The sequence below is a fragment of the Entelurus aequoreus genome, linkage group LG21 (genome assembly GCF_033978785.1).
Source record: "Entelurus aequoreus isolate RoL-2023_Sb linkage group LG21, RoL_Eaeq_v1.1, whole genome shotgun sequence".
Classification (NCBI taxonomy): domain Eukaryota; kingdom Metazoa; phylum Chordata; class Actinopteri; order Syngnathiformes; family Syngnathidae; genus Entelurus; species Entelurus aequoreus.
This window is the reverse complement of record NC_084751.1, coordinates 44,732,075-44,754,842: the sequence shown is the minus strand read 5'-3', so window position 1 is coordinate 44,754,842 and position 22,768 is coordinate 44,732,075. Positions and strand designations below refer to the sequence as shown.

The 22,768-nt window shown below is 40.3% G+C and overlaps 1 protein-coding gene across 1 annotated transcript in view; it reads right to left on the bottom strand.

Moving 5' to 3' along the window:
* grin1a (glutamate receptor, ionotropic, N-methyl D-aspartate 1a) overlaps positions 1 to 22,768 on the bottom strand; it is a 114,105-nt gene that overhangs the window by 42,207 nt on the left and 49,130 nt on the right. The window contains 4 exon segments of the mRNA XM_062031695.1: positions 4,751 to 4,895; positions 11,749 to 11,923; positions 14,525 to 14,646; positions 19,681 to 19,778. Coding sequence (XP_061887679.1) covers positions 4,751 to 4,895; positions 11,749 to 11,923; positions 14,525 to 14,646; positions 19,681 to 19,778 — 540 coding nt within the window.

The window sequence follows — 22,768 nt, the reverse complement described above, 5'->3', positions numbered from 1 at the left end:
GTTAAACAACTTGCACCGAGCCTAGTCTATAAAATCCGCTACACCTCCCTGATACCGAAGTACATGTCAAACTACTTCCTTAACGTAAATGACCGCCATAACCACAACACCAGGGGGAGCTCCACTAACCACGTTAAACCCAGATTCCGATCTAACAAAGGTCTTAACTTATTCTCTTTCTATGCCAGATCAATGTGGAATGCGCTCCCAACAGGTATAAAAGAAAGGGCATCTCTATCCTCCTTCAAAACCGCACTAAAAGTTCACCTCCAGGCAGCTACAACCCTAAACTAACACCCTCCCCGGATTGTTAATAATCAAATGTAAACAATCAAATGTAGATACTTTTTCTTATGCCTTCTGATCTCTCTCTCTCTCTCTCTCTCTCTCTCTCTCTCTCTCTCTCTCTCTCTCTCTCTCTCTCTCTCTCTCTCTCTCTCTCTCTCTCTCTCTCTCTCTCTCTCTCTCTCTCTCTATGTCCACTACTTGCTGTCCATATCCTACCAAGTCAAACCTACACTGTTTCAATGTCCATTTCTCTGTTCTCAATTGTTGATGACTGATGATAATCAACCAAACCTAACCCCCCGCCCCCTCGATTGTAAATAATGTAAATAATTCATTGTAATTATCTTGTGTGATGACTGTATTATGATGATAGTATATATCTGATAGTATATATCTGTATCATGAATCAATTTAAGTGGACCCCGACTTAAACAAGTTGAAAAACTTATTCGGGTGTTACCATTTGGTGGTCAATTGTACGGAATATGTACTTCACTGTGCAACCTACTAATAAAAGTCTCAATCAATCAATGCAAGTTCCAAAATGATTGGAAAAAATAATTTCAGTTCATCCAGGACAGCTGGAAGGGGAAGGGGTATGCTGCCTGCACATTTTGTAGATCAGACTTCTCCATTGAACACGGTGGCCGAACGGATATACTCATTCATGAACAGATTATTTATATATATATATATATATATAAAAGAAATACTTGAAAATATATACACCCCCACCCCATCTCCCGAATTCGGAGGTCTCAAGGTTGGCAAGTATGCGGACAATGCCGAGCACCCACGTGGGATTGATGGCAAAATTCTTCCTCAACCACCAAGCAAAAACCGCGCATCCTCAGGCCCCGTTCTACACTAAGCCTGCTAAGCCCCACCTCCCAATCCAACGCCATCGACGCAAATCCCATAGGGGGTGATGGAAGGATGAGCAGCGCCTGAGAGCTGCGGCCTGCCACCATTGCCCCCCCACTCCCTCCCCTTTGTCTTTGATTGATTGATTGAGACTTTTATTAGTAGATTGCACAGTACAGTACATATTCCGTACAATTGACCACTAAATAGTAACACCCTTGTTTAAGTCAGGGTCCACGTTAATCAATTCATGGTATAAATACATACTATTATCATAATACAGTCATCACACGAGTTAATCATCAGAGTATATACATTGAATTATTTACATTATTTACAATCTGGGGGGTGGGATGTGGAGGGGGTTGTGTCGGGGGGGTGGGGGGGGGTTGATATCAGCACTTCAGTCAACAACAATAATATCATCTGAGAAATGGACATTGTAACAGTGTAGGTCTGACTTGGTAGGATATGTACAGCGAACATAGTGAGCTCAGAAAGCATAAGAACAAGTATATACATTTGATTATTGACATTTTATTATTTACAATCCGGGGAGGTGGGATGTGGTGTGGGGGGGTGTTAGTCTAGGGTTGTAGTTTCCTGGAGGTGTTCTTTTAGTGCGCTTTTGAAGGAGGGTATAGATGCACTTTCTTTTACACCTGTCGCTAGATATCTCGAGATGTACGTTGTAATATGTATATGTGCTTTGCTATGGAGGTTTTTCCCCACTCCAGACTGGGCCCCCTTAGGAGCCCAGTCTAGATTGTATTTTTTTACTCATCCTTCCCCAGCGTTTACCTTTATCCCATCTTTTACGGGGCGCCTTGTGGCGACCCATCAGCGTTCCTATTCTGTAACCCTGTACACTGTTTGTTTGTCTAATCTTGAACGGGTTTGTGCTGAAAACAAAGACCTACCCTATCCTATCCTATCCTAAGGTTATCCAGGCTAAATCCCACCTAACCTTATCCTTGTCCACACACACACAATGTGCATGCTCAGGCTCCGTTCTACACTAAGCCGGCTAAGCCCCACCCCCCAATCCAACGCCCTTGACGCAAATCCCATAGGAGTGATGGAGGGAAGGGCAGCGCCTGAGAGCTGCGGCCTGCCACCATGGCCCCCCCCACTCCCTCCCCTCTGTTGCTAGATATCTCAAGATGTACGTTGTAATATGTACTGTATATGTGCTTTGCTATGGAGGTTTTTTCTCACTCCAGACTGGGCCCCCTTAGGAGCCCAGTCTAGATTGTATTTTTTTGCTCATCCTTCCCCAGCGTTTACCTTTTTCCCATCTTTTATGGAGCGCCTTGTGGCAACCCATTAGCGTTCCTGTTCTGTAACCCTGTACACTGTTTGTTTGTCTAATCTTGAACGGGCTTGTGCTGAAAACAAAGACCTACCCTATCCTATCCTATTTTAAGGTTATCCAGGGTAAATCCCACCTAACCTTATCCTTGTCCACACACACACAATGTGCATGGTTCAAAAAGGAGATTGCGCTTCTCAATGTGATTCAAGATGGAGTGCCAAACCCAAAAAAAAAAAAAAAAAAAAAAAAAGTAATCCAGTAAATGTTTCAAAAATGTTTGAAAAGGTAGCACATCCCAAAATTAAGACTAGTAGGACAAAATACTCACATTTCACTTGATTTATTGCTCACATCAAAAAAGAGGAACGCTTACGCGTTTCGGCACGTGGCCTTCGTCAGAGCGTTTCTGACGAAGGCCACGTGCCGAAACGCGTAAGCGTTCCTCTTTTTTGATGTGAGCAATAAATCAAGTGAAATGTGAGTATTTTGTCCTACTAGTCTTAATTTTGGGATGTGCTACCTTTTCAAACATTTTTGACACAATGTGCATGCTCAGGCTCCGTTCTACACTAAATTGGCTAAGCCCCACCCCCCAATCCAAATCGCAAATCCCATAGGGGTGATGGAATAATGGGCAGCGCCTGAGAGCTGCGGCCGGCCACCATGGCCCCCCCACTCCCTCCCCTCTGTTGCTAGATATCTCAAGATGTACGTTCTAATATGTATATGTGCTTTTCTATGGAGGTTTTTTCCCACTCCAGACTGGGCCCCCTTAGGAGTCCAGTCTAGATTGTATTTTTTTTACTCATCCTTCCCCAGCGTTTACCTTTTTCCCCATCTTTTACGGGGCGCCTTGTGGCGACCCATCAGCGTTCCTGTTCTGTAACCCTGTACACTATTTGTTTGTCTAATCTTGAACGGGTTTGTGCTGAAAACAAAGACCTACCCTATCCTATCTTATTCTAAGGTTATCCAGGGTAAATCGACCCTAACTGTATCCTTGTCCACACACACAATGTGCATGCTCAGGCCTCGTTCTACACTAAGCCGACTAAGCCCCACCCCCCAATCCAAATCGCAAATCCCATAGGGGTGATGGAAGAATGGGCAGCGCCTGAGAGCTGCGGCCGGCCACCATGGCCCCCCCACTCCCTCCCCTCTGTTGCTAGATATCTCGAGATGTACCTTGTAATATGTACATGTGCTTTGCTATGGAGGTTTTTTCCCACTCTAGATTGTATTTTTTTGCTCATCCTTCCCCAGCGTTTACCTTTTTCCCCATCTTTTACAGGGCGCCTTGTGGCGACCCATTAGCGTTCCTGTTCTGTAACCCTGTACACTGTTTGTTTGTCTAATCTTGAACGGGTTTGTGCTGAAAACAAAGACCTACCCTATCTTATCCTATCCTAAGGTTATCCAGGGTAAATCCCACCTAACCTTATCCTTGTCCACACACACACAATGTGCATGCTCAGGCTCCGTTCTACACTAAGCCTCACCCCCCAAACCAACGCCCTTGACGCAAATCCCATAGGAGTGATGGAGGGAAGGGCAGCGCCTGAGAGCTGCGGCCCGCCACCATGGCCGCCCAACTCCCTCCCCTCTGTTGCTAGATATCTCGAGATGTACCTTGTAATATGTACATGTGCTTTGCTATGGAGGTTTTTTCCCACTCTAGATTGTATTTTTTTGCTCATCCTTCCCCAGCGTTTACCTTTTTCCCCATCTTTTACAGGGCGCCTTGTGGCGACCCATCAGCGTTCCTGTTCTGTAACCCTGTACAGTTTGTTTGTCTAATCTTGAACGGGTTTGTGCTGAAAACAAAGTTTCGTTGTACTTGTGCAATGACAATAAAGACCTATCCTATCCTATCCTATCCTATCCTATCCGATCCTATCCTAAGGTTATCCAGGGTAAATCCCACCTAACCTTATCCTTGTCCACACACACAATGGTCGTTTAAAACTGAACAATATCCAGTGTTGTGGTATTTCAATGAACTGGAATCCAGTGTGCTGTAGGGCCCTATTGTAGTGAATCACACCTGAGACATCATAAATTAATCAAATCTTTGTCGTAAAATGTTTTTTGTCACTTTGTTTACTTTCACGTGTACGATAAAGATTTGATTAATTTATGATGTCTCAGGTGTGACTCACTACCATCGGGCCCCACAGCACACTGGATTCCAGTTCATTGAAACACCACAACACTCATGTTTATATTTGTGTTGCAGACAACACGTTGTGTAACCGTGCATTGCCAGTACAGAGCTTTTCTCACCTGTGTCCCGTTATAAACGCCAACTTGAATGAGTCGACTCTTCTGGTAGTTGAGAATACTGTAGTGGGCGTACTTCCTGTCGCCGTCGTCATTGAACTCCACGCGTCCCGTGAGGCCCTCTGGGTATTTGGATGACATCAGCACCCTGTGGCAAGCAAAGGAAAAGTAGATAAAACCCTTTAAATAAAAAATATGTGCATTCAAGGGAACCGTCATTTTTTCCCCCCTGTATGATATTCTGACAATGAAATGTAATTTTGGTCAAAATTTGGGGTCTTTTTTCAAGTTATTTCAAAATAATGCACACAAGCAATTTGCAGCAATTAATCACAATTAATCAAAATGTGTGTCTGAATAATTGTGATTGATTGTGAGTAATCCCATTAAAAATGAAATTGTGTGACAGCACTAAAAAAAAACATTACGTTTTATATTCGTACCTACTATATTGTATTAGTAAAATAGAAGTAGTTAGGCATAGGTACTGTAACTTTTGTATTTGAATCGATACAGTACCAATTACCGGTATCTGGGAATCAATACCAATATTCAGCAGTACCAGTTTGTGCGTTTATGAGGTAATGAATATAAACTTTTATAATAATGCAGTTGAGATAGGCTCCAGCACACCCCGCCACCCCAAAAAGGGACAAGCGGTAGAAAAATGGATGGATGGATAATAATGAAAATCATTTATTTTATTTACAAGTTTGCATTTATTTCAGTTTGTCCTCAGTATGTTGCTGTCGCCAGGAAGTAGTTCTTGCCATTAAGTCTAGTCTTTTGTTGAGTCCTACAAAGTAGTTTTTTTTACCAACTGTGGAGGCGGGCGTGGTCGGCGCGCCTCCTGCGGGAAGGGAGTGTGTATGGCCCGGCTTCGAAGCCCAGCTGACAGGTGAGTAGATTGCCCAGCTGGGGCTAATTATTGTCAGATTGTAGCTGTTTTTTTTTTTTACCCTTTGCGTTCATATTTCGCTGTGTTTGTTGCATTTTTTGTGCGTTTCGCTTGATTGTAAAATATGTGGATGGAAAGGGGGTGTGACATTCATATATTGTCAATATTCAGTGTTTTATCATTCATGGTTAATATTGTGAATCCCACATTCTTTATTTTCATGTACATTTTGGGTGTCTCATTCAGTAAAAAAAATTAAAATTCCATACAGTTTTTAGCATTCAATCAGTCATTATTGTGAGGTTTTGTACAAACCCCGTTTCCAAATGAGTTGGGAAATTGTGTTAGATGTAAATATAAACGGAATACAATGATTTGCAAATCATTTTTCAATTGAATGCACTACAAAGACAAGACATTTGATGTTCAAACTCATAAACTTTATTTTTTTTTTGCAAATAATAATGAACTTTAGAATTTCATGGCTGCAACACGTGCCAAAGTAGTTGGGAAAGGGCATGTTCACCACTGTGTTACATGGCCTTTCCTTTTAACAACACTCAGTAAAGGTTTGGGAACTGAGGAGACACATTTTTGAAGTGGAATTATTTCCCATTCTTGCTTGATGTACAGCTTAAGTGGCTTGGCATTGTCTTGCTGAAATAAGCAGGGGCGTCCATCGTAACGTTGCTTGAATGGCAACATATGTTGCTCCAAAAGCTGTATGTACCTTTCAGGATTAAGGGTGCCTTCACAGATGTGTAAGTTACCCATGTCTTGGGCACTAATACACCCCCATACCATCACACATGCTGCCTTTTACACTTTGCGCCTATAACAATCCGGATGGTTCTTTTCCTCTTTGGTCCGGAGTACACGACGTCCACAGTTTCCAAAAACAATTTGAAATGTGGACTCGTCAGACCACAGAACACTTACAGGTGTAGCGACCAACTGTGGTTACTGACAGTGGGTTTCTGAAGTGTTCCTGAGCCCATGTGGTGATATCCTTTACACACTGATGTCAGTTTTTGATGCAGTACAGCCTGAGGGATCGAAGGGCCGTGATATAATCGCTTTCGTGCAGTGATTTCTCCAGATTCTCTGAACCCTTTGATGATATTACGGAGCGTAGATGGTGAAATCCCTAAATTCCTTGCAATAGCTGGTTGAGAAAGGTTGTTCTTAAACTGTTCAACAATTTGCTCAGGCATTTGTTGACAAAGTGGTGACCCTCGCCCCATCCTTGTTTGTGAATGACTGAGCATTTCATGGAATCTACTTGTATACCCAATCATGGCACCCACCTGTTCCCAATTTGCCTGTTCACCTGTGGGATGTTCCAAATAAGTGTTTGATGAGCATTCCTCAACTTTATCAGTATTTATTGCCACCTTTCCCAACTTCTTTGTCACGTGTTGCTGGCATCAAATTCTAAAGTTAATGATTATTTGCCAAAAAAAAAAAAATGTTTATCAGTTTGAACATCAAATATGTTGTCTTTGTAGCATATTCAACTGAATATGGCTTGAAAAGGATTTGCAAATCATTGTATTGCGTTTATATTTACATCGAACACCATTTCCCAACTCATATGGAAACGGGGTTTGTATTACAATGATATGATAGTGATAGTAGTCCAGTTGTTCTATCTTGTTTTCTTATTCTTCTGAGACTCATTTAGAAGTTTGCATTTATTTCAGTGTGTTGCTGTAGCCAGGAAGTAGTTATTGCCGTTAAGTCGAATGGGCTCGTCCAGTCTTTTGTTGAGTCCTACAAAGTGTTCATACTGAAAGTGTATTTTTTTTTTTTTTTTGCCAACGTTCTGAAAATTACTTTAAATTAATTAAAGTAATTAGGGTTCGCATGTACCCTGTACAAAGGACTCCCACACAAAGGAACCTATTGAAATTGTAAGGTTGATTATTATTCCGCAGCTTTGCACACTACTTTGCCCCCCTTAACATGCTTCAAAACTCACCAAATGTTATACACACATAGAAAAACTGGGGCAGCACAAACCCCAAAAATCAAAATTGCGCTCTAGCGCCCCCTAGGAAAGAAACAAAAACAAACTGCCTGTAACTCCCACTAGGAAGGCCGTAGAGACATGAAACAAAAACCTGTATGTAGGTCTCACTTAGACCTACAATTCATAATCTCACATTCTCGGGCAAAAACCAACAGGAAGTTGGCAATTTCCCCTTCAACACAAAAAATGACTAAAAACACTCATTTTTGCCTCTTTGAGCTGTAATTTGACCCCCTTAAAATACTATAAAACTCACCAAAATTTTTACACACATTGGGACTGGTGGAAATTGCGATCTAAAAAAAAACCGAACCCCAAAACTCAAAATTGCGCTCTAGCGCAATTTTTGAATAAAACAGAGACAAAACTGCTTCTCAGAGGAAAACACAGACAAAACTGCTTGTAACTTCCGGTAGGAACGTTTTAGAGACATGAAACAAAAACCTCTACGTAGGTCTCACTTAGACCTACATTTCATAGATTGAAATCCTTCAGCAAAAATCAACAGGAAGTTTGATATCCCCACTTCAAAACATTTTTTTTTTAAAAAGCGGTCACCAAACATCAAACATTATCTCCTCTGAGCGCGTTTGTCGTTTAGGCTTTAAACTACTACAGGAGAGAGATTGAACCCTTCTGATTAAAAGTTGGCGAAAGCGTTTTAATAAGTGCTACGGTTTTGATTTTACGAACCTTCAAAGAAAAGAACCACTGTACCGCAGCACCTAGGAAAAAAACACGGACACAACTTCCTCTAACTCCCAGCACGAATATCGTAGAGACATGCAACAAAAACCTCTATGTAGGTCTCACTCAGGACTACCACTGGAAAAAAGTATTGGGACACCTAGGACTAACACCTGCCAAAATGCGGACCCGACCAACGCTGCTTGCAGCTTTAAGTAGTTTTAGTTACTTGACCAAAATAGTAAAGAATTACTACGTGAATTTCTCTTCAATACATGCAATTAATTACTAGGGAAAGCAATTAATTGCACTTTTGAATACTATGTTACCTCTGAATATTATGTTACATTTTTTTCTCTAAATTTGGCCCCCCGAGGCAAAGTAATTGGCCAGGCTTGACCTAGAGGGCAATCCGCTATGAATACGCCTCAGCTTGACTTCATTCATGAGCAACAATATGTTACCTCTGGTTAAGAAATGGACTGATGGCTGTCATATCTTCTTGTCAACAAACGGTGTATTGTTTGGATGGCAAGTGTGTCCCTTCATTCACTGATTTGTTGATCATTTCTCGCTGTGTCACAGTGTGACGATGCCCATTCTTGGTTTTGTATTAGTGTTCCTAAAAATAGATACATTTTTTTCCTCTAAATTTGACCCCATGAGGCAAAGTAATTGCCCAGGCCTGATCTAGAGGGCAATCCGCTATGAATACGCCTCAGCTTGACATCATCCATGAGCAACAATATGTTACCTCTGGTTAAGAAATCGACTGATGGCTGTCATATGTCTAGCATTAAAAGATTACAGTTGGTACAAAATGCGGCTGCAAGGCTTTTGACAAGAACAAGAAAGTTTGATCATATTACGCCTATACTGGCTCACCTGCACTGGCTTCCTGTGCACTTAAGATGCAACTTTAAGGTTTTACTACTTACGTATAAAATACTGCACGGTTTAGCTCCAGCCTATCTCGCCGATTGTATTGTACCATATGTCCCGACAAGAAATCTGCGTTCAAAGAACTCCGGCTTATTAGTGATTCCCAGAGCCAAAAAAAAGTCTGCGGGCTATAGAGCGTTTTCTATTGGGGCTCCAGTACTCTGGAATGCCCTCCCGGTAACAGTTAGAGATGCTACCTCAGTAGAAGCATTTAAGTCCCATCTTAAAACTCATTTGTATAATCTAGCCTTTAAATAGACCCCCCTTTTTTAGACCAGTTGATCTGCCGTTTCTTTTCTTCTCTCCTCTTCTCCCCTGTCCCTTGCGAGGGGGAGTTGCATAGGTCCGGTGGCCATGGATGAAGTGCTGGCTGTCCAGAGTCGGGACCCCGGGTGGACCACTAGCCTGTGCATCGGTTGGGGACATCTCTGCGCTGCTGACCCGTCTCCGCTCGGGATGGTTTCCTGTTGGCCCCGCTGTGGACTGGACTCTCGCTGATGTGTTGGATCCACTGTGGACTGGACTTTCACAATGTTATGTCAGACCCACTCAACATCCATTGCTTTCGGTCTCCCCTAGAGGGGGGGGGGGGGGGGGTTACCCACATATGCGGTCCTCTCCAAGGTTTCTCATAGCCACTGGGGTGAGTTTTTCCTTGCCCGTATGTGGGCTCTGTACCGAGGATGTCGTTGTGGCTTGTACAGCCCTTTGAGACACTTGTGATTTAGGGCTATATAAATAAACATTGATTGATATCTTCTTGTCAACAAACGGTGTATTGTTTGGATGGCAAGTGTGTCCCTTCATTCACTGATTTGTTGATCATTTCTCGCTGTGTCACAGTGTGACGATGCCCATTCTTGGTTTTGTATTAGTGTTCCTAAAAATAGATATACTGGCCCCCAGACACAATTTTTTCCTCTAAATTTGACCCCATGAGGCAAAATAATTGCCCAGGCCTGATCTAGAGGGCAATCTGCTATGAATACGCCTCAGTTTGACATCATTCATGAGCAACAATATGTTACCTCTGGTTAAGAAATCGAATGATGGCTGTCATATGTCTCCCTATGTCTAGCATTAAAAGATTACAGTTGGTACAAAATGCGGCTGCAAGGCTTTTGACAAGAACAACAAAGTTTGATCATATTACGCCTATACTGGCTCACCTGCACTGGCTTCCTGTGCACTTAAGATGCGACTTTAAGGTTTTACTACTTACGTATAAAATACTACACGGTTTAGCTCCAGCCTATCTCGCCGATTGTATTGTACCATATGTCCCGACAAGAAATCTGCGTTCAAAGAACTCCGGCTTATTAGTGATTCCCAGAGCCAAAAAAAAGTCTGCGGGCTATAGAGCGTTTTCTATTGGGGCTCCAGTACTCTGGAATGCCCTCCCGGTAACAGTTAGAGATGCTACCTCAGTAGAAGCATTTAAGTCCCATCTTAAAACTCATTTGTATAATTTAGCCTTTAAATAGACCCCCCTTTTTTAGACCAGTTGATCTGCCGTTTCTTTTCTTCTCTCCTCTTCTCCCCTGTCCCTTGCGAGGGGGAGTTGCATAGGTCCGGTGGCCATGGATGAAGTGCTGGCTGTCCAGAGTCGGGACCCCGGGTGGACCACTAGCCTGTGCATCGGTTGGGGACATCTCTGCGCTGCTGACCCGTCTCCGCTCGGGATGGTTTCCTGTTGGCCCCGCTGTGGACTGGACTCCCGCTGATGTGTTGGATCCACTGTGGACTGGACTTTCACAATGTTATGTCAGACCCACTCGACATCCATTGCTTTCGGTCTCCCCTAGAGGGGGGGGGGTTTACCCACATATGCGGTCCTCTCCAAGGTTTCTCATAGTCATTCACCGACGTCCCACTGGGGTGAGTTTTTCCTTGCCCGTATGTGGGCTCTGTACCGAGGATGTCGTTGTGGCTTGTACAGCCCTTTGAGACACTTGTGATTTAGGGCTATATAAATAAACATTGATTGATATCTTCTTGTCAACAAACGGTGTATTGTTTGGATGGCAAGTGTGTCCCTTCATTCACTGATTTGTTGATCATTTCTCGCTGTGTCACAGTGTGACGATGCCCATTCTTGGTTTTGTATTAGTGTTCCTAAAAATAGATATACCGGCCCCCAGACACAATGTTTTCCTCTAAATTTGGCCCCCCGAGGCAAAGTAATTGGCCAGGCCTGATCTAGAGGGCAATCTGCTATGAATACGCCTCAGCTTGACATCATTCATGAGCAACAAAGGTATGGAAATATTGTACCGTTTGATTTTACGTGACCCGGGTACCTGCTGGTACACACAGAATTCTGTTGTACCTACAAGAGTGGTACTCATTCCTACGAGTAGTAGCATTATTATTGTTAGTAAATGAACACTCTTCTGTAATCATGAATGCAGAGAAGAAAGAATATGCCAGAAATGTGCGTACCGTTTGAAGAGAGGCCCTGTTTTCCAGATGTTGGTGTTGCCCACACATCCCTTCGGCGGCTCTGTGATGTTTTCCTTCTCAAAGAGCTCCTGGATGGACTGCGCCACCACCGCCACCGCGTCATTGATGTGAGCCGACTCATTCTTCCCGTTAATGAGCTGCAGGCCGATAAGACCTACGACCCGTCCCGCAAAAAAATAAAAGAGGCAATTACTCGTCCGTTGCAAAGTGCTGCCTCTTAGGATCCTTTTGCAATGCTCCGAGTGGGCCGAAACTTATAGGGCCTCCGGTTTAGACATCCTGAGTAAAAAGGTCCACATCAGCAGCCACAGAAATAAATATATTTCAGTTCTGTTTTTTTTAGGTTTTTTTGGCTACTGATGACCTTTTTACAGCATGTGTAAAGAGTCCCTTGAAGTTGGATTTGAATTTATTCCTTTCCTGTTATGCTTAACTGGGGGAGGGGGGGGGGGGGGGTCAGGCAAACTAAACCTTGTGTTACTGGTTCTGGCTAAACAAAGCAGGAATCCAACTTCAGCTAAGTTTTCTGATTGCAAGCAGGTCCAACCGACTTCTGCAAGAAGCCGCAGTGGAGGTGAGAGAGACAAGGACAGAATGGGAAATAAATTAAAAAAATAATTGTTTGCGCTAAGGCGGGGGTCAGCAACCCGCGGCTCTTTAGTGCCGCCCTAGTGGCTCCCTGGAGCATTATTAAAAAATGATTGAAAATGGAAAAAGACGGGGGAAAATGTTTTTGTTTTGTTTTAGTATGTTTTTTGTATGAGGACAAACATGACACAAACCTTCCCAATTTTTAGAACTACCACTGTTCAATATGTTTGTGGGTATGCTTCACTGATGACACTATTTAGCGAACATCCTTTTTATTACTACTAATTTCGGCGGTTCTTGAACTCACCATAGTGTGGACTGTGACGCAACAGTTGTCTCATTTTGTCCACCAAAAGTTTTATACTGTGTGTGAATGCACAAAAGTGCGCTTTGTTGATGTTATTGACTTGTTGGAGTGCTTATTAAACTTATATAAGACTTTAAAAGTCATTTTGATAGTAGGCTATTTTAGCTAATATAGATATTTTCATCATGTGTTGTCTTCATTATAACACTAATATAATACTTTTAAAGTCATTTTGATAGTAGGCTAATATAGCTAATATAGACACTTACATCATCTGTTGTCTTCATTATAACACTTATATAAAACTTTCAAAGTAATTTTGATAGTAGGCTGTTATAGCTAATATAGATACTTACATCATGTGTTGCCTTCATTATAACACTTATATACGACTTTTAAAGTCATTTTGATAGTAGGCTAATATAGCTAATATAGACACTTACATCATGTGTTGCCTTCATTATAACACTTATATAAGACTTTTAAAGTCATTTTGATAGTAGGCTATCATAGCTAATATAGACACTTATACCAATGTGTTGCCTTCATTATTAAACTTATACAAGACTTTTAAAGTCATTTTGATAGGAGGCTAATATAGCTAATATAGACACTTACATCATGTGTTGCCTTCATTATAACACTTATATAAGACTTTGAAAGTCATTTTGATAGTAGGCTATTATAGCTAATATAGACACTCACATCATGTGTTGCCTTCATTATAACACTTATATAAGACTTTTAAAGTCATTTTGATAGTAGGCTAATAGAGCTAATATAGACACTTACATCATGTGTTGCCTTCATTATAACACTTGTATAAGACTTTTAGAGTCATTTTGATAGTAGGCTACTATAGCTAATATAGACACTTACATCATGTGTTGTCTTCATTATAACACTTATATAAGACTTTTAAAGTCATTTTTATAGTAGGCTATTATAGCTGATATAGACACTTACACACATCATGTGTTGCCTTCATTATAACACTTATATAAGACTTTTAAAGTAATTTTGATAGTAGGCTATTATAGCTAATATAGACACTTACATCATGTGTTGTCTTCATTATAACACTAATATAAGACTTTTAACGTAATTTTGATAGTAGGCTAATAGAGCTAATATAGACACTTACATCATGTGTTGCCTTCATTATAACACTTGTATAAGACTTTTAGAGTCATTTTGATAGTAGGCTATTATTGCTAATATAGACACTTACATCATGTGTTGCCTTCATTATAACACTTATATAAGACTTTTAAGGTAATTTTGATAGTAGGCTATTATAGCTAATATAGACACTTACACCACGTGTTGCCTTCATTATAACACTTTTATAAGACGTTTGATTTTTTGCGGCTCCAGACGGATTTGCTTTTAGTATTTTTGGTCCAATATTTCAACATTTTTGGGTTGCCGACCCCTGCACCCAGGGGGAATCTGAGAGGTAGGAGTGAGACAGTGTTTGTGAGAACATTGTGATTAAATGTGAGAGAAACTGAATAAAATGATAAACAGGAAAATCTTACCATTCTACCAGTTGCAAAACTCTTCCTTTATAGACCATTAGAAACCAGGACATTAATATGGCAGAAATTGCATAATGAAAAGCCAGGAGAGACAAAAAACAAGGAGCACTGAACACAACACATTTAAACCTTTAAACACGGCGTGCTTAAACGTTTAAACGCTCAGCCGTCACGCGACACACACACTGGTTCCACGGTGAATCATGTAACGCGTCCACGCTTAATCTCACTAATCTGTGTGTTTGTTACGCTCCGGCCCTCGAGTGAGGTTAACTCGGGCGTTTGCCAGAGGCTTCGGCCCGGATGATGGACGTACCGTCTGGCGCCTCGCTCAGCGCTTTACCCGACATCTCCCGCTCGCCCACCAGCCACACGTAGCCGGAGCCCGTCATGTTGAGGAAGCGGGCGGCCTTGTACACGGCGGCGGCGTCTTCCTCGCTGGCACAACGGGACAAAGACACCAAGGAGCAAAAAAGTTGAGTAAAACAAAAAGATCCAGTGAAAATAAGTCATTTAGAATGAGTAAACACAGTATTAATAAAATGCTAAACAGACAGTAACTACATTGTTTCCTATACATAAACCTGGGCCGATAACATATTTTTGCAGATAAACTATATTTCGGACTATAAACCACTACTTTTTTTCCCAAGCTTTGAACCCTGCGGTTTATAGAAAGGTGCGGCTAATCTACGGATTTTTCTCCCCTAACTGCTGAGTTATGGAATGGATTAAAGGGGAACTGCACTTTTTTTCTAAATATTGCTGTAACGACGGGGTCGCATTTCACTGCGTGGATCGTTCTCCCAAAATGCAGATGGAACTCCGGAGGCAAAGTGCAGGTAAGGAAATGATTTATTGTCTACGAATCAACAGGCATAGGAATCAAAAAGTAGACGTCGTTAACTGTTGCGTAGTGCAAATAATAGAGGGTTAGAGAATAAGTAGCTCTCTGATTAGTGCCCGGGAGCAGGTGAGCGTGCCGAGCAGGTGAAACTAATTTGCACCCATGGCAAAACAAACCCAGGAGTGCACAAAACAGGAACTGAGGGAGTCAAAAAACTAAACAAAAAGATCCGGTAAAGTACAATTTAGAGAGAAAGTAAGTCGTTAAGAATGAGTAAACACAGTATTAATAAAATGCTAAACAGACAGCAACTACATTGTTTCCCATACACAGGCTCGGGACGATAACATATTTTTGCAGATAAAAAATATTTCGGTATTTTACGGACTATAAGATGCTACTTTTTTCCCGAGCTTTGAACCCTGCGGATTATAGAAAGGTGCGGCTAATCTATGGATTTTTCTTCGCTAACTGCTGAGTTAGGCAATGGATTAAAGGGGAACTGCACTTTTTTTTTTTTAGAATTTTGCTATAACGACGGGGTCCGCATTTTACTGCAAAATGCAGATGGAACTCCGGAGGCAAAGCGCAGGTAAGTAAACGATTTATCGTCTATGAATCAACAGGCATAGGAATAAAAAAGTAGACGTCGTTAACTGTTGCGCAGTGCAAATAATAGAGAATAGAGAATAAGTAGCTCTCTGATTAGTGCCCGGGAGCAGGTGAGCGTGCCGAGCAGGTGAAACTAATTTGCACCCATGGCAAAACAAACCCAGGAGTGCACAAAACAGGAACTGAGGGAGTCAAAAAACTAAACAAAAAGATCCGGTGAAGTACAATTTAGAGAGAAAGTAAGTCGTTAAGAATGAGTAAACACAGTATTAATAAAATGCTAAACAGACAGCAACTACATTGTTTCCCATACACAGGCCCGGGACCATAACATATTTTTGCAGATAAAAAATATTTCGGTATTATACGGACTATAAACTGCTACTTTTTTCCCGAGCTTTGAACCCTGCGGATTATAGAAAGGTGCGGCTAATCTATGGATTTTTCTTCGCTAACTCCTGAGTTAGGCAATGGATTAAAGGGGAACGGCACGTTTTTTTTTTAGAATTTTGCTGTAACGACGGGGTCCGCATTTTGCTGCAAAATGCAGATGGAACTCCGGAGGCAAAGCGCAGGTAAGTAAACAATTTATCGTCTATAAATCAACAGGCATAGGAATCAAAAAGTAGACGTTGTTAACTGTTGCGTAGTGCAAACAAGAAAGCCAGACAGTGTGTGGCGAAAAACAGGAATACGTAGCTCTCTGATTAGTGCCCGGGAGCAGGTGAGCATCCCGGACACTAATCAGAGGCAGGTGAAACAAATTTTCACCCATGCCAACTAAAACAAACCCAGGGGTGCACAAAACAGGAACTGAGGGAGTCAAAAAACTAAACAAACATGATTCGGGCAACGGATTATACCATTTGCCTATCGTTGAAGATCCTTATGAGACAAGAACACATGTTTTTTTTCTTGTTTTTTTTGCGCTCTAACTCGTAATAATCGGCTCATTCTATAGTCTAGTGATGTGTATTTCTGGTCTTGGCAGTGTGGCCGGATCAAAAAGAGACGTCGGGGAGGCTTTACAGAACTAAAAGTTGCTTTATTACAAGCGAGTGTCATTATACAGGACCGCAGTTCCTGGAGGAGGTCAGGTTAAAAATGAGGCACTCCTACAAACCATCATTCTTACCTCCTGTCTGTGTGTGCGTGCTGGGTCAGGAGAGCACATCCTGACCAATAATTGGATGTTTGTGTGTAAGTGACTGAAAAACAACAGTCGTAACTTAGATGTTGACATTCAGCTAAACATTTTGTCTCTTCTCACGGATAGGGCCATCACCTTTGCATACCAAGGTCCAATTGTATTGCCTAAACCAGGGGTCACCAACCTTTTTGAAAGCAAGAGCTACTTCTTGGGTAGTGATTAATGCGAAGGGATACCAGTTTGATACACACTTAGATAAATTGCCAGAAATAGCCAATTTGCTCAATTTACCTTTAACTCTATGTTTTTATTAATAATTAATGATATTTACACTTAATTGAATGGTTTAAAAGAGGAGAAAACACGAAAAAAATGACAATTAATTTTTAAACATAGTTTATCTTCAATTTCGACTCTTTAAAATTCAAAATTCAACCGAAAAAGAAGAAGAGAAAAACTAGCTAATTCGAATCTTTTTTTTTTTAAATTCAAAATTTTTTTTATGGAACATCATTAGTAATTTTTCCTGATTAATATTAATTTTAGAATTTTGATTACATGTTTTAAATAGGTTAAAATCCAATCTACACTTTTTTAGAATATATAACAAATTGGACCAAGCTATATTTCTAACAAAAAAAAAATCATTATTTCTTCTAGATTTTCCAGAACAAAAATGTTAAAAGAAATTCAAAAGACTTTGAAATAAGATTTAAATGTGATTCTACAGATTTTCTAGATTTGCCAGAATATTTTTTTGGAATTTTAATCATAATAAGTTTGAAGAAATATTTCACAAATATTCTTCGTCGAAAAAACAAGCTAAAATGAAGAATTAAATTAAAATGTATTTATTATTCTTTACAATAAAAACAATACATTTACCTGAACATTGATTTAAATTGTCAGGAAAGAAGAGGAAGAAATTTAAAAGGTAAAAAGGTATATGTGTTTAAAAATCCTAAAATCATATTTAAGGTTGTATTTTTTCTCTAAAATTGTCTTTCCGAAAGTTATAAGAAGCAAAGTAAAAAAAATTAATGAATTTATTTAAACAAGTGAAGACCAAGTCTTTAAAATATTTTCTTGGATTTTCAAATTCTATTTGAGTTTTGTCTCTCTTAGAAGTAAAAATGTCGGGCGTGAGACCAGCTTGCTAGTAAATAAATAAAATTTAAAAAATAGAGGCAGCTCACTGGTAAGTGCTGCTATTTGAGCTATTTTTAGAACAGGCCAGCGGGCTACTCATCTGGTCCTTACGGGCTACCTGGTGCCCGCGGGCACCGCGTTGGTGACCCCTGGCCTAAACTAATCCAATATATATCAGATTATAGGTGATTTTTGTCTTTACCCTTTTCTTTAATATTTCACTGTGTTTGTTGCATTTTTGTTGCGTTTCGCTTTGATTGTAAAATATGTGGATGGAGAGTGGGTGTGACGTTCATATGTTGTCAATATTCAGTGTTTTATCCTTCATAGTTAATATTGTAAATCCCACATTCTTTATTTCCATGTACATTCTGGGAGTCTCATTCAGTAAAAAAAATTAAAAATTCCATTCTGTTTTTTAAGGCGGTCTGTCATAACGTTTTTTAGCATTCAATCAGACATTATTGTGATTTTTTTTGTATTAGTATTACTAAAAATAGATATGCTGGCCCCCAGACACATTTTTTTTCTCTAAATTTGGCCCCGGAGTCAAAACAATTGCCCAGGCCTGGTCTAAATGCCGCTGTGTGCACTGCAAAAAGTCAGTGTTCAGAAACAAGGAAAAAAATACAAAAATACTAGAACTAAGCAAAATTATCTGCCAATAGAACAAGAAAAATTTGGCTTGTCAAGACTTTCCAAAACAAGTAAAATTAGCTAACCTCAATGAACCCCAAAAATACCTCAAAATAAGTATATCCTCACTAATAACAAATGCACTTTTCTTGGTAGAAAAAAAAAAAAAAGAGACATTTTTGCTCAATATGTTGAAAAATATTCTTAAATGAAGTAAACGCTAGTGCCATTATCTTGACATAATGATATGCGCTCGGCATTACATTTCTTGAAACCAGCAAACTTATTGTCTAAAAATGCATTTTTCCATCGATAACATGACATCATCGCGCCAAGTGCATGCTCTTTCAGTCAATTAGTGCGCAAGGAATATATATATATATATATATATATATATATATATATATATATATATATATATATATATATATATATATATATATATATATATATATATATATATATATATATATATATATATATATATTTACAGCCTGGCCCCGGGCCAAATTTTTTTTTAATTGTAATTTTGAAGAATTTATCTGAATGTGCATGAACTATTTCTGTTCAAAATTGTTAGAAATGTTAAAAGTTGAAATATTAACTGTCAGTTTACTGTACGTGCCAACTGTACTACTATATGAGTACGTCTTTTCTATTGTTTCATTGAAAATAAAACAGCAAAGTCCATGTGGCTGTCATCTGTTTTAATTATGAGACACAATTGTGTCAAAGTCATGATTTTTTTTATTTCATGCTTGAAATAAGAAATGATTACTTTAAAGAAGTAGTTTTATACTTGTGAGTGTTGATGACACAGCTTTGCAACAGTTGATATTGTAGTTTCAAGCATGTTTTACTCAATATAGCTCATCAAATCTCAGCAACAAGCTGTAATATCTTACTGACATCATTTAGGACCAAAACACTCTAACATAAAATCTGCTTAGTGAGAAGAATGATCTTATCAGACAGAAAATAAGCCAGTATCACCTTTATTTGAGATATTTAATCTTACTTAGATTTCAGTTTTTGCAGTGTGGGAGAAATGAATGTTGCATTTTGGGTAAAGTCTCACCTGGCGGAAAGGATGATGACCCGAGCCTCCAGTTCTTTGGCCTCCAGCAGCAGAGCCGTTAAGTTAGTATCCTGGCTGAACTGGAGGACTTTCTCTGCCTGTGATCGGGGCACAAGAAAGGTCAAGCCGGCTACTTCCCCTCCCTCAGACACCATGATGCCTCTTTACCTGCTTGGTTCGAGCTTGGACGATTATAGTTTGAAAACGGTAGGGTAAAAAAAAAAAAAAAAAAAAAAAAAAAAAAGCGATCCAGAGGGATATTCCGGCTGAATTTATAAAAAGGTACAAAATTTTTTGATTTTTTTTTGGTTTTTTTTGTTTCTTTGTTTGGCATGCAAACTGAGGGTTATCAAGGCTTCAAAAAAAGGACGTGCATGTGTTAGGTAGGGGGGAAGAAATAGGTCAATGCAACCAGTAACTAAAAACGGGTGAAGGGGGGTGAGAAGTGGCGTTTTGACAAAAAAAAAGAACTTCTGTAAAGTAGGGAGGTGCTACAGAACAGGAGGAAGTAGCATCTGGGAGACGGGGGGAGGGGGGGGTGGTCCCACACTGCCGGTTCTCCAAAGAAAAAGGCTTGCAAACTCTGTTTGTGTGTGAGTGACAGTTCAGAGGACATGCATTCCTTTTTTTTGAACGACAAAATGAAAATGACAAAAGCCGGGGCGGGCGCTGCTCGCTGATCTTTTCTTTCTTTTTTTTTTTTTTTCTTTTTTTTTTCCTTGCTGAAAAAAATGAAAAGAGTTTTCATAGCAAAACCATTCTTCATGTAAACCACAGGGGGGATTCCTCAAATTAAAAAAGTAAAGAAAAAAAAAAAAAATTAAAAAAAAACACGTGCTACCAAGAAGGAGGGATGGGGGCATTTCTGGGTCGGCTGGTGACCGGTCGGGGCTGGTTTCTAGTTGCTACGTTTGGAGAGTTGGTGGGCGGCGTGCATTGACCATGCAAATATACCTTAGGTCCTCGCTTGTTGTCATAGGACAGTTGGTTGAGGTTTTCATAGTTCCTTTTTTTATTCTGATGAGTAATGTGCACAGAGAAAATATGCAGACACAGAGAAGTATTATAAACAGTTGAAAATGGAGGGCAGCAAAGCATTCCAACAAATCTCCACTTGTGCTTCAAATTGGGATCTTTAACGGTGAGGCTTGCAAAGACATCAAGACTGCTCAGTAAAAAAAAAAAATCTACAAATTCATGTAAACAACAAGCAGCAATGATTATAAATAGACTTTTACTAAGTCATCATTATAATTCAACTACTTTGATTTATTGCAAACACAACATTTGGCCACTTCCTGAACAATAACTATTGTAAAAAAACTACTACCGTATTTTTCAGACTATAAGGCGCACTTAAAATCCTTTTTTTCTCAAGAATCGCAAGATGGATCACATCATGGAGAAGCTTGCTGAAAAGGAAAATTGAATTGAATTTGAGAGCACCCAGCATGGACGAACACAACAGACAAGTCATTGTTTTGTCTGCTCGCAGAAAACAAACATCCTAATCTACGATTTGACTCCCTCGAATGGCCTTGACGCTGTGGAAACGGGACCAGGCTGTTCTGAAAAACAACCCCGAGCACACCTCAATGATGGACGCTTTTGACCTCCCTCCCTCCTCAACGACAGCTGGAGTCGAACTTTTGCAGCTCGGCCTCAGTCTATAAAAAACATTACATCATCCCACCCAAGACAATTGGGCACCCACACACCCACATGACAGCTCTTCATAGCAGCGGTCGACCTCCAGGGCCCCAACTCCCCACCCCTCTGTTGCGAGTTTGTCGTAATTAAATGTAACGTGTTTATGTGTGCATTGCATGGAGGTTTTTTCTCACTCCAGACTAGGCCCCCTTAGGAGCCCAGTGTAGATTGTATTTTTTTACTCATCTTTTTCCCCAGAATTTTACCTTTTTCCCATCTTTTACGGGGCGCCTTATGGCGACCCATCAGCGTTCCTGTTTGTTTGTCTAATCTTGAACGGGTTTGAGCTGAAAACAAAGTTTCGTTGTACTTGTGAAATGACAATAAAGACCTATCTATCTATCTATCTATCTATCTATCTATCTATCTATCTATCTATCTATCTATCTATCTATCTATCTATCTATCTATCTATCTATCTATCTATCTATCTATCTATCTATCTATCTATCTATCTATCTATCTATCTATCTATCTATCTATCCATCCATCCATCCATCCATCCATCCATCCATCCATCCATCCATCCATCCATCCATCCATCCATCCATCCATCCATCCATCCATCCATCCATCCATCCATCCATCCATCCATCTATCTATCTATCTATCTATCTATCTATCTATCTATCTATCTATCTATCTATCTATCTATCTATCTATCTATCTATCTATCTATCTATCTAAAACTTGACAGTAGCGCCTTATAACCTAATGTACGGAATAATTCTGGTTGTGCTTACCGACCTTCGAAGCTATTTTATTTGGTACATGGTGAAATGATAAGTGTGACCAGTCGATGGCAGTCACACATAAGAGATACGTGTAGACCGCAATACGACTCAAGTAAACAACACCAAAATTGTTTGAATAATTATGTATAAGTTATCACACAACTCTTATGCTTGAAGGCCGTTGCTATAGTTATTATCAATTGCGCTGAAGTTGTACTTTTCTATCCGTGCAAAGGGACAACTTGCAATCTTGGATTGCGAGTCGTCTCGTATCGGTGTTTGTGTCCAGACCCGGCCTGCGGACTGCCAAGGGCGAACATCGAGTACCTTGACGCAGACAAATCAGAGACAGGGCGATATCACACCGTAGGAGGACACAATAGCTCACCGGCGTCACAATGTAAACAAACGCCATGGGTGGATCTCCACCTGACATCCACTGTAATGATACCAAGTACAATAGCGTATCTAGTCGATACTACTATGAGTACTTGGGTAACTTACACATCTGTGAAGGCACCATTAATGCTGAAAGGTACATACAGGTTTTGGAGCAACATACGTTGCCATCCAAGCAACGTTTTCATGGACGCCCCTGCTTATTTCAGCAAGACAATGCCAAGCCGCATTCTGCACGTGTTTGA